The following is a 13,427-nucleotide window of genomic DNA, read 5'->3' as shown; positions in this document are numbered from 1 at the left end:
TACTCCACATACGTATTTCATGAGCATTTTTTAACTCAGAAGTACCACTGAAGGACTTAGTTGTTCATCCTTTTATCAAAGCTTATTTTGAGCCCGAGAGGGTTAACGCCTCAATGAAAAGTCCTTCGCATCTCTTGATTACAGATTAAAACACAGCTCACAGTGAGGACAGCGTTAATGATCACACACAATTTTATATTAGCAATATTTTTTTATTTCAAAATCATTTGAGGTTTACAGAAAAAGTAGCGACTGTTAATAATCATTATGATCCAATAATGCCAGCAACAGTCAAATTGATTAACCAAAATAATCAATAAAGCTGTTAAATAATGAATCAACAGTTAAATATAAACAACAAACACTAATAAAACAACTAAACGATACGGTCAGTGGAAAAAGATTTTAGAACCATTTTGCTTTTTAATTGATCAGATTAAATAAACGGTTAGTGTAACTCATCAAAATTACCAGATTACTAGACTACAGGTTTCAGTAGAAATGTGAATATTAGGAATAGTGAATAAATGTGTAAAACAGTTATAATACTGTAAAAAATGGTTAATTCTTAATAAAACCAGAACCTTCAACAGTATAAACAGTGAGATGGTGTGATGTCACTCCTCAGCTCGTCAGACGGCCTTATAAAACAAACATGGCTATCAAATCCATCTGCAGCACACACTTTATTCAGTAATAATTAAAGGCTTATTTTGATGAATTTATGAATCAACAAATGGGATTATTATTACATATGACAGAAAACTTGTTTTCATTTTGCAAAACAACTTTTTAAAGTCTCCAAAATCTCCAGGATAAAGCTCAGTTAGTTGTCCCTTAAGAACTCTTGCCAACAGCAGGCTGATCCTTTCTGGAGCTGATCTTCTCAGCACCACAGATTTTTGTGGGTAAAAATAATAATTAAAAAGTACATAGTGTGTTGTTTTCTGTGTTTGAAGTGGTGACTGCTCTGTGACCGCCACAGCATCATCACGTGGTGAGGCTGACGCTTTAGGGCAGACGTCATGAAGCCGGGGATATCAGTTCATGTCTATGCTGCCGGTTACTTCCTCCATCTCTTGAAACCCATCGCCAAACTGCAGCCGTAGCAAAGTGTCACAAAAAATGCAAATATCTGGAAAAAAGAAGAAAGCAAATTAACAAATGAGAACAAATCTTTTTGGTATGGAGAAATAAAACAAATGCAGTTTTGTACCTGCACCATCCAGCACGTTTTTATTCAGCTATTACAGCACGTTAAGGACAAACTGTGTTTGCTAAAGCCGGCTTCTCACTGGGCTGCAACAGTTGGGGACAAATAACAAATGGCATTCACAAGAGAGCTTGAAAAATGTCTGGAGGCTTTACAGCTGCACAGCCTCCGTCTCTCATCCACAAAACTCTGAACATGCAGAATTTTCACACAATCGCTACATCTGAAACCAGCTTCCAAGCACTTCCATTTGAGAAATGTGATTGATTTTGTTTGTAATCTGTGAATTACAAACAGATTTAGCCCACCACCAAAACAGCAAAATGCAGATAACGATGTAAAAACGCAGTCTTGACTTCTGCTTCTTCACCTGATTCTCCACATGAGGTTTGAAGGTGAGTGAGTCATTAATCAAGAAACCCAGATATTTATACGAGTGAACTAGGGTTGTCACGATACTAAAATTTCAAACTCGATTCGATACTGGGGAAAAAAAACTCGATAATCTATTTCGATACCATTTAAAAACACCAATTTATTGAACAAGTTTATTAAAAAAATAACATTCCTCAATTTATATTGCAAAAATTAAATGTTGAGAATTACGTGTATAAAGTGCTTAAACCTTTCAAGTATCAGCATTTTTTAAAACGTGCATACAAAAACTGGCGAAAGTTAACACTTTAAATCATGAATTGTCTCACTATATATACACTATTTACAGAGTGATGTTTTGCTGCTTAAACTCTGTTTAAAGGCCCAATGTGTGATATTTCATCTTATAAGTTATCAAATTTCTTGTATCACATTCTAAAATTTGTTTTTTTTTTAATGATAATTCAAACAAGCATTTATTCTAAGCATTATTATTAGCTTTATATTTTAATATTTTAGACAAAAGAAGCAGACCGGTGCTCCATATGGCATGCGCCATCTTAAAATACAGTGACCTTTTAGGGACATACAACATATTAAGCTTCGCATTTGATGTTTGCGTTTTTAAATGATGTAACCTCAAAGAAACAGCAGGGGGCAGAAGTGCGCCTTGTAAGCATGCAGTCTGACAAAGTAACTAAGAAGAAGAAGAAACTAGCCACACCGTACTTCTAGCGATGGAGGATCACACATATTCTACAAGCAAACTTGAGAAACGGGATAGTTTGAAAGCGCTTGAAAGCGCCGATCTTCTAGACTTTATTGCAGCTCTGCCTCTTCCTCTTGTGCGTGGAACGTTGCGGCTGGTTTGAGCAAATTCGGCTCCTTCATCTTGGGATGCTTGCCCTGCTTCTGTCGCATGTCTAACACCTCTGCCTCTCTGTGCGCTGGCACACGTCTGTCCTCTTCCTCTCCCTCTTCCTCGCCCTCTTCCTCTCCCTCGTCCTCTGTCTGTCTTCACTGATGAACCATCGGATGATATCTGACTCTGTTTACGGAGAGAAAACAATTACAGACTACACTACCTTGTATATTTCCAAAATGGCAAATAGAAATATAACATTTCTCAAATAAAATGAACAAAATATTGTCATTTTTGTAGTCAGAAGTCATCACTAACTAGCTGCCGTTTGCTATTAGCAAACATAACTGACATTAAAAAGTTTTTCTTATTCAAAACCTATTTAGATTAAATTAATAAAATAAGTTAGATGAAAACAACTAACCTGTTCGCTGACTTGAAAGCTGGAATTAGATGATGACATGCTGCCGTTTACAGCAACACGATTTTGTATTGTATTTGTTATATTTGTTAATAAAGTTTTAAATAATGATTACAAAAACCCTTTTTGATCCTCGGGGGCTCCAATAGCTGCAATACCGACTCTAAACTGCGTGGTGCTAAAGAGTCGGATCTTTTTACTATGATTTCTGTGAATTTCACACACGGGGCCTTTAAGGTGCATTTTTGTCATAAAATGTAATGCCATATGTTTTGTTCTGTACTTTTGAACAACTCTGTTGGTCAATAAAGGGAGAAAACAAAGCACATAAGCACATAAGCGTGAATATACAACTACATGTTGGACTTGGTATGCAAATTAAGTTGGGCTGTGAAGCGCCTCCCAAATTCGCTGTATACGTTTTTGTTTATTTATTTGGCAGACAAAACTTGGATCGGAGACAACTCGCGTGGGAAATTGTAATGTAGCCATGCAGCGTCTTCTTCTGTTTGTCTGGGAGGCGGAGGCTGCTTTACAGCATCTGGCTGTCGTGCGTGTCGGTGTACTTGAAGAAGGCTGTGTATAATAGTCCATAATATCGATACCACAGGGATGGAATATCTAATTTAGATACTACTTTTAGCATCGATTTATATCTAGGTATCGATTTTTTTGACACTAGAGTAAACCAACAATATTTCTTCACCATCAAGAGTGGTCACTGAAGGAACCACTTGAGCCTGTCTTCTCGAGTTTGTAAACAACATGAGCTTGGTTTTGTTTGCGGTGAGAACAAGTTTAAGCTGAAGTAATGAATGTTGGACAGCAACAAAAGCTTTCTGTACTGAATCTACAGCTTGAGTAAGAGTGTTTCCACAGCTGTAAATAACTGCATCATCGGCATAAAAGTGCAGGTTTGCATCTGTCACATTTAGACCAATTAATTTAAATGATAAATATGTGGGTAACGGATATGATTTAATATGCGTCATGTTCTGTGTCCCCTTGGTCCCCAGCTCCCTCCTGTTCTCCCTCAGGTTCTCCTCATGAGTCTTCTTGTGTTCCCCAGCTCCCTCTAGGCTTTCCTCATGTTTTCCTCCTAGTCACTCTCTTGTAATTCCCATTTGTTTGCATTAGTCCTCCTCACCCCTCTAGTTATAACCGAGCAGCCTATTTGCCTGCACTTTTGAAGCTGATGGGGGTCAGCTTCACAGAGCTCGCACAGCTGAGGGAAAGAGGTAAACCGCGAGTGGATCACATGGACTGATGTTTTTGAGCAAAACTGCGGTAAAAATGGCTGTTAGTCCTCATTATTATAAGTGTACCCTCATGCATGTGTCTCTTTCTGTTCCGATGCTGCTACATGTAATATTTTTAATTTATTAAGCCTACAATTTATTTTTACTCAGTAACGGATATGATTTAAAATGTATCGAATTACAATTCTTTTCTAAAAACGTACTCAAGGAAAAGTACATATTTTAAAAACGACTTAAAAAGTATAAATAAACAAAAAAAGCTACTCAATTACAGTAACGTGAGTAAATGTAATTCGTTACTTTCCACCTCTGGTGGCTTCAGTTGAGGTATTATTTCAGCCTTTCCAATGTTAATCTGCTGCTCCCGATTGTAAACCAGCCTGTTGCCATGGTTACGCATCATAACAAATGCTCAAAAAGTGAAAAAAGCAAAAAAATTGCAGTAAAAATCCTCCAAGCTTCACAGCACCAGAAACATAAAAGTAAAATGTCCAAAAAATACAGTTTTTCTTGAGAAACAAGAAAAAATGTCCAAGAAAAGACAAAACTTACATATCGTCAACAAAGCTACTCCAACATGCAGCCACCCAGAGCTGCGCAGTTCCAGAAAGTTCAGTCATCATGCCGCTGGGTCGATCCCCAAGGCCACTTACCTACGCTGACAGGGCCTATCATCAGATGTCAGGTAACACCAGGGCTGACTCTACCCAATTTGGTGTCCCAGGCTTGATTAACCCTTGGCGCTCCCTGTCCTTGCCACATGCACACACACACTGCACCCCCCACAAACACATACACACACAGACTCGCAATGATCAGAATGATCAGACATTTTAAACTCTCATTTAAATCCTTTAGACTTTCATTGAAATCACTTTTAGCTTCTTCTACTGCTTTAGTAAACTCCCTTGTCTCTTCCTGCAGATTCTCTATGCAAAGTTGAATGTTTAATTCCTCTCTGAGCAGAAATTGTCTATCTATAATCTCATGCTGTATCTGTATCTATCTTTTTCTGCTCAAACTCTGATTTCTGGTTCTCCAGATGAATGTTTTCAGCTTTTAAACGTTTCTTCTCATCATTTAGAGTCTGTCGTTTCTCTGCTATGTCCTGTTTAAATTTTTCTTTAGAGTTTAAAGTAATTAATGTAAATGATAAATAAAAGAGGGCCCAACACAGAGCCCTGTGGCACCCCCTTGTGGACTATGGCAAAATCTGAACAAAGTCCATCTGATTTAATACACTGAGACCTGTTTTTAAGATAATTTGAGAACCATCCCACTGCTTTTTTAGATAGTCCTGACTGGAGGAGTCCAAGTTTTAGAATACCATGGTCAACAGTGTCAAATGCTTTTGACAAATCTATAAAAAGGGATGCACAATGCTGCTTTTTGTCCAGAGCAACAACAATGTCATTTACCACTTTTAGTGCAGCCGTGATGGTACTGTGTGTTTTCCTAAAATCTGATTGATATTCAGATAAAATAGCATTAGTGTTTAAACACTCATTTAACTGTTCGCTCACCAGAGCCTCAAGAACTTTGGCCAATACAGATAAGTTTGATATTGGCCTATATATTTAGATAATTCTGTTGGATCTCCTCCTTTTAACAAAGGGGTAACAAAAGCTGATTTCCACAATGAGGGAATTTCATTTGTATCTAATGTGAGGTTAAAAAGACTTGTGAGGGGCTCTGCCACGAAATATGGATCAATTAAGTCAGGACCTGAAGTTTTTCTGTGATCCAATGCTTTAGGAGCTTTATGCACCTCCCACACGGAAAAAGGGGCAATGTTAAATTGATGGTCAATGTGCAATGGAAGGTCAGCACAAGAATCCACAGAGGCTGGATTCAGGGAATCAAACAATGAGCCAGAAGATATGAAATGCTTATTAAAACAATTCACAATCTCCATTTTATCATGGACATGAACATAATCCTTGTTTATGAAGGTGGGTAGGACACTAGAACTTTCACTCACTGAAAGAGACTTAATAATTTTCCAAAACCTTTGTGGAATGTTTAAGTTCTCAGTGGCGACAGAAAAGTAAAATTCTGATTTAGCTTTCTTTATATAGGAAGTGCATTTGTTTCTTGGTTGTCTGAAAAGGAGCCAATTAGTGGAAGACCCTGATTTCCTAGCTTTAGCCCAAGCTAGGTTTCGCTCATGAATATTATCTGCCAGCTCTGGTTAGAACCAGGGATTTTCATGGCCTTTTATCCTGAACCTTCTTAATGGAGCATGCTTATTCACAATTTGCATAAAACCATCCTTAAAATATGACCACGCTAATTCAACATCTGGAAACAAGGCTATTTTCTTCCAGTCAAAGTTTGACAAGTCAAGATAAAATGGTTGTTCATTAAAATGCTTGAGAATCCTTCTAAAAAGAACACGATGTTTTGTCTTGGGCACCTTAGTGTTCCTAATAACAGCAACAACACAATGATCACTTAGGTCATTGCAAAAGACACCCTTAGATGAAAATTTATAAGGAGCATTTGTCAGAACCAGATCGATTAAGGTGGACTTTTCAAGGCTTTTATGACTCAGCAGAATGGGCAAATTAATCATCTGGGTTAGATTAACAGAGTTGCAGAACAACTTAAACTCGTCTGAAACAGATTTGAGCCAATCCCAGTTTAAGTCACCTGCTAACACAAGCTCACTATAGTTCAGTCTGGACAGGAAATCCTTTAAAGTATGCAGTGCTTCCTTTGAGGCAGAGGGAGGTCTATAGCAACAAACCACTGTTACACAAATACTTTTTGAGATATTTACATCCAGAGCCAGAATTTCCATTTGTTTACAAATTGATTCCGATAGAACTATTGTGGCATCAAACTTTGACTTAACATTGGTGGCAACACCACCCCCCTTCTTAAGCCTATCGGTACGATAGATGTTATAACCAGACATGTTAATATGATCATCAGGCACAGAATTGGACAACCAAGTTTCAGATATCATAATAATATCTGCATCTGTTGACTTTGTCCAAACCCGAACCATACAGTGGGGCAAAAAAGTATTTAGTCAGCCACCGATTGTGCAAGTTCTCCCACTTAAAATGATGACAGAGGTCAGGAATTTACATCATAGGTACGCTTCAACTGTGAGAGACAGAATGTGAAAAAAAATCCATGAATTCACATGGCAGGATTTTTAAAGAATTTATTTGTAAATCAGGGTGGAAAATAAGTATTTGGTCACTTCAAACTAGGAAAATCTCTGGCTCTCACAGACCTGTAACATCTTCTTTAAGAAGCTTTTCTGTCCTCCACTCCTTACCTGTATTAATGGCACCTGCTTGAACTCATTATCTGTATAAAAGACACCTGTCCACAGCCTCAAACAGTCAGACTCCAAACTCCACTATGGTCAAGACCAAAGAGCTTTCGAAGGACACCAGGAAAAGAATTGTAGACCTGCACCAGACTGGGAAGAGTGAATCTACAATAGGCAAGCAGCTTGGTGAGATAAAAATCAACTGTGGGATCAATTATCAGAAAATGGAAGACATACAAGACCACTGATAATCTCCCTCGATCTGGGGCTCCACGCAAGATCTCATCCCGTGGGGTCAAAATGACCATGAGAACGGTGAGCAAGAATCCCAGAACCACACGGGGGGACCTGGTGAATGACCTGCAGAGAGCTGGGACCACAGTAACAAAGGTCACCATCAGTAACACACTACAACGGCAGGGAATCAAATTCTGCAGTGCCAGACGTGTTCCGCTGCTGAAGCCAGTGCATGTCCAGGCCCGTCTGAAGTTTGCCAGAGAGCACATGGATGATACAGCAGAGGATTGGGAGAATGTCATGTGGTCAGATGAAACCAAAGTAGAACTTTTTGGTATAAACTCAACTCGTTGTGTTTGGAGGAAGAAGAATACTGAGTTGCATCCCAAGAACACCATACCTACTGTGAAGCATGGGGGTGGGAACATCATGCTTTGGGGCTGTTTTTCTGCTAAGGGGACAGGACGACTGATCCGTGTTGAGGAAAGAATGAATGGGGCCATATATCGTGAGATTCCGAGCCAAAACCTCCTTCCATCAGTGAGAGCTTTGAAGATGAAACGTGGCTGGGTCTTCCAACACGACAATGATCCCAAACACACCGCCTGGGCAACAAAGGAGTGGCTCCCTAAGAAGCATTTGAAAGTCCTGGAGTGGCCTAGCCAGTCTCCAGACCTCAACCCCATAGAAAATCTGTGGAGGGAGTTGAAAGTCCGTGTTGCTCGGCGACAGCCCCAAAGCATCATTGCTCTTGAGAAGATCTGCATGGAGGAATGGGCCAAAATACCAGCTACATTGTGTGCAAACCTGGTAAAGAACTATAGTAATCGTTTGACTTCTGTTATTGCCAACAAAGGTTATGTTACAAAGTATTGAGTTGAATTTTTGTTATTGACCAAATACTTATTTTCCACCCTGATTTACAAATAAATTCTTTAAAAATCCAGCCATGTGAATTCATGGAATTTTTTCACATTCTGTCTCTCACAGTTGAAGTGTACCTATGATGAAAATTACTGACCTCTGTCATCATTTTAAGTGGGAGAACTTGCACAATCGGTGGCTGACTAAATACTTTTTTGCCCCACTGTATCTATCTTAGAGAACAGACTACGCACATTAAGATGAATAACCTTCAGTCCGGGTGAGGATCTAAATTCAGATGGAGTTTGAATACACTGAAGCTCAGGACCTGGGTTTGGTTCCACATTACCAGATATGAGCAACAATCAAATAACCAAAAGTCTCTGTTTAGTGACATTGCATGCTTACTTTGTTTTTAAGAATGTTAAGACTGAGCACAATGATCCATAGCTTGAGAGAAAATCAGACAAAGCAAGAAAATTTCGAAGTTTGAGTGAAACTACAGGTAAGTCAGACGACAGGTTCATGTCATGTCAAATGAATTGGTACTTGTACAGGATGTGCAGCATAAGTAATACAGGTGGAGCTGGGAACCAAGTCTTGCAGACTGAGCTCACTACTAAATGTAGTTGTTCTAAAAAAACTAAATTTCCCAAAGTCCCCCACAACCAAAAGGAGAAATTAAACTATGAAAAAAGCCATTTTCTACAACTCTTGATGAATGCAATAACTAGGTATATGTCTGTAAGCTACACAAACCTAAGATGGCAGGAAAATCCCCAACCAACCTGTAAATTAGTCAAACATCCTTCAGTAACAGAAAAAAAACTTGATGAAGTTTGAGTAGCTTCAAATAGCAACACAAACTTTGCTGAAAGTAGCCCCAGCAGCCGATGCAGGAAGCCTGTTTCCTGGACCTGAATAGCTGGTGTAGAAGCCAGAGGCTGGGCCAAGCCTGGTGTCAAATGCAGAAGGCTGGATCAGACGTAGCAACTGGGCCTGATGGCTGATGAATATGTATATGTCCGTAAATTTTGCTGAAAATGGCCCCAGCAGTCGATGCAGCAGCCTATTTTCCAGGCCTGATAGCTGGTATAGAAGCCAGAGGCTGAGCCATGCCTAGTAGCTGGTGCCGAGGGCTGGATCGGGCATGGTAACCAGGCCTGATGGCTGGTGCTCAAACAAACCACAGCAAAACTAGAAGATTTCTACTGCTTATTTCCTGTTGAACCTTGAGGAGTTTAAGTTCTGTGAGTCCAGAGGTGAGTCCAAAAATGATAAATAAAAGTAAAACTGCAGAAAGTTGCGCCTTTCTGGCTGTTTTCTTCCTCCTTCTCTTCTGGTGCTCTCTCACTGTCGTGTAAATCCTCAACGTTGCTAACGTTCGTCAGTGTCAAAAAGCTGTGTGACGAAAATGCCATGAATCTTGGAGCGTTTTAAACAAGCAAACAGTAGTGCTCAGGTGTCCCCAAATGCAAATTCAGGCAAAACATCTGTCCTGATGATGCTTGATCTCACTGCAGCTTTTGATACTGTGGATCAAAACATCCTTCTTGATAGGTTCATAACCTGGGTGGGACTTTCAGGCACAGTCCATAGTTGGTTCCAATCGTATCTTGAAGACAGGGGTTATGTTGTTTCTATTGGCGATCATAAATCAAAGCTGATCATGACATGTGGGGTCCCCCAAGGCTCAATTCTTGGGCCACTACTTTTCAATCTCTACATGCTCCTCCTGGGTCAGGTTATGAACCATAATAACATTACATATCATAATTATGCAGATGACACCCAGCTCTACCTAGCTCTATCACCTAGTGACTGTGGTCCCCTAGGCTCCCTCGGTCAGTGTTTGAGGCAAGTTAATGACTGAATGCAGTCAAAATTCCTCCAGTTAAACAAAGTATGGAGGTTACTGCCCAACTTGGCTCCAGAGGAATAAAGACAAAGACTCAGGTTAGAAATCTTGGTGTCATAACTGTTTCAGACCTGAGCTTCACTGGTCACATTAAGGCTATAACTAGATCAGCATTTTATCATCTTCATCAAATAGCACAGCTCAGGAGGCTCATGTTCACACAAGATCTGGAGAAACTCATTCACGCGTTCATCTCCAGTAGGTTGGGACTATTGCAATGGTCTTTTGAATGTTCTTCTCAAAAATGTTTTTAAGCAACTGCAGCTTATTCAGAATGTTGCTGCTGGAGTCTTAACAAGAGAACCGGGCACATCACTCCTGTTCTTAAATCTCTGCAATGGTTACCAGTAAACTACAGAATCGATTTCAAAGTACTTCTACTAGTTTATAAATCACTCAATGGAATGGGGCCAGAACACGTCAGATCTCCTTTAGGTACATACGCCCAGCCCGGCTCTGAGATCCTTAGGAAACAGTCAGCTTGCAGAACCCCGGGTCAGAACCAAACAGGGTGCTTTTAGCTACCATGCTGCACACAGATGGAATCAGCTTCCTCATGACCTCTGATGTGCCCCAACTCTAGAAACGTTTAAATCAAAATTGAAAACCTTCATGAATTCCTCAGCCTTTGAATGAATGTCCTTATGCTGCACATTCTGCACTGAAAATGCTAACCCTTACACTTTATTCTTTTACATTTTTAAATAGTCTTTTCTGTCATGTTGATTTTAATGTTCTTGCTAATGGAAAGCACACTTAATTGCCCTCTTTGAATGAAATGTGCTATATAAATAAAGCTACCTTGCCTTTTTATTACATTATTTAATATGCAACCTTTAACAATTAAAAATGTAACAACTCAGAGGCTAATAGAATAACAGCTTAATTAGTTTCTACAGAAAATTTTTAAATGTTTTATTAACTTTTATTTATTTTCTATATATTTTATGTGTATTAATTTATTTAATTTGTATTTTTATATTAAAATAGACCAATATTGATAAAAGTTACATGCTAATATCTTATATTTTATAATTTGCTAATATTTATTATAAAAAAGATGGACGTCGTCCACCAGAGGGCAGAAGACATGTACAGGATTTGGGTTTTTGAGCAAAGCACTAATCCTGACACATGTGGGCTCATTTAACCAATTTCCAACAAAAATCTACAAACGTGTAATCTGAGGAGGAGGCATGCTGGACTCACCGTGGCTACCACATTGATGCTGTATTGCCTGTAAGTCAGCATGGTGAAGATGTTGCCCCGAGGGTAAGTTATACAAAGGACAGATTCATTGATGGTGTTTAGCGGCTTGATGTGAGCACCTCCATTCGCTGCTGTAGTCGCTGCTTCCAACACAAAAGCCGCGAAGTAGAACAGCAAAGCTATGAAATGGTAAAACACATCCTGAGGAGTAAAAAAAAAGGGAGAGTTATGTTATAAATAAATAAATATGGCCACAACCAGCTCTAACATCTGCCAAACAAAGGACAACAGATTACGAGTCCACATAAAGACAGGAGAGTGGAAATGTTTATGTGACTGAATATTATAATTAAAAACAAACAAACAGACACAGAGCAGGATATTAAAGCTAAAGACGGGGTGTGTCTGAGAACCAGGAAGGTTAATAAGACTTTGTGTAGCTGACTGTAAGCCTGGTTGGGCTACAAGCAGCCCTTTGTGGGATTTCTGTGTGAGCTCATCATCCTTGTCACTCATTGTTTGCCTGAAAACAAACAAGCCCTCAGGCCCGGCTACTCTAGGGCGCAGATCCTGAGGAGAAGCCGGCTCTGTCTGAGAGACTGAGCCCACTACATGGAGATAAGACAGGACCGCGTCATTTTACTACCCCAATATAAATCAAGCAGTTTTACAAAGTACATCTAATGTAATCTGCAAGGAAATGACACAGTGCTTTATAGGCTACCTCTGTTATAGCTCTCTTTTCAGATTAACGCCATCCCTTTATCTGACACTTGGAACAGAAAACCAACCACAATTACATCAGCGTCTCAAACCAGAAAACTCCTCTAAAACTTTGGAATAATGGAACTACTTCCCAAAATTCCAACTATAAATTTGTGAAAACCTAACGTCAGACAAAGTTCCAAAGACAAATGTCAAAGTGTCATGGATCCCACCTCACCACCATCCTCCAGTCACAGCTCCTCCACCTAGAACTCCAGCTTCTAGCATACCCCAACCTGGAACTCCACCAACGCCGTTACCCATTCAGTCATCCTTTCCTTATGGCTGTATGACCGGACCTTCTATGGTTATCTCATATCTGCCTACTCAGCCAAAGAGTAAGTCAGCTATATTTTTCCCACGACGGGTGATTTGTCTAGGACGGCCGAAAAAACGCAGTGTGGCCCAGGCATAAAAGAATACTTAAGAATTCATTTTTTTAAGTTACAATAGTTCTATGGTCGATGGAAAAAATTCATGCACTAAATCCCTCTCACATGAAGCCATTTGAGCAGTTTTATTGTGGACAGTTTTAGTACCTTCTAGAATGAGCTGTTTCACGGCTCTGTCATTTTAAGAAACAAGCTAGAGTTGGCCACGCCCACCCAACCCCCACTAAGGCTACTATTGACCCTTTGCACCGACATCCCCTTATCACGTGGGTCCACCATGGTGGATGGCAAAAGCATGTAAATAGTGAGCAACACGATTACTAAACAAAGGGGAAAAGTAGAGCCTGAAATTGTTTTTGAGATCAAAACAAAAACAAAACTCCTCCAGCATTCCTTCAACTAGTTCATGCCCTGTTCAGTTATCAGAAGAAGTACCGCATCTAGCCGGGGTTCATAGAGAGCGGTATGTTAACTAGCTTACCAACGTTAGCTAACGTCTCTCTGCAGCTGTTCACCGATGTAAACATGTTGCTGACTTTGCCTAAATTCACTCCTCTGGATTTATAGCTTTATGTTGTAAACTGCTTTTCACTTTACACCAAAGCTGATTTTTAAAAAGTCCG

At 39.6% G+C, this 13,427-nt stretch overlaps 1 protein-coding gene across 3 annotated transcripts in view; it reads right to left on the bottom strand.

Moving 5' to 3' along the window:
- Nucleotides 1–357: 357 nt before the first annotated feature.
- The window catches only part of mal2 (mal, T cell differentiation protein 2), a 31,632-nt gene continuing 18,562 nt past the window's right edge, over nt 358–13,427 (bottom strand). Inside the window, exons 3-5 of one of the 3 annotated variants that reach the window (XM_054740424.2) lie at nt 11,648–11,848; nt 1,217–1,299; nt 946–1,135 (exon numbers count right to left, since the gene is read on the bottom strand). In XM_054740424.2, the coding sequence (XP_054596399.2) occupies nt 1,258–1,299; nt 11,648–11,848 (243 nt within the window). In that variant the 3' untranslated portion in view covers nt 946–1,135; nt 1,217–1,257. Of the gene's footprint in view, nt 1,136–1,216; nt 1,300–2,108; nt 2,637–11,647; nt 11,849–13,427 lie in introns of those variants that run through there. The other 2 variants (XM_015949089.3, XM_070550799.1) reach the window with 2 other exon arrangements.

The sequence above is a fragment of the Nothobranchius furzeri genome, chromosome 5, assembly GCF_043380555.1.
Source record: "Nothobranchius furzeri strain GRZ-AD chromosome 5, NfurGRZ-RIMD1, whole genome shotgun sequence".
Taxonomy (NCBI): Eukaryota; Metazoa; Chordata; class Actinopteri; order Cyprinodontiformes; family Nothobranchiidae; genus Nothobranchius; species Nothobranchius furzeri.
The sequence above is the reverse complement of the archived record's forward strand: the minus strand, read 5'-3'. Positions and strand labels throughout refer to the sequence as shown.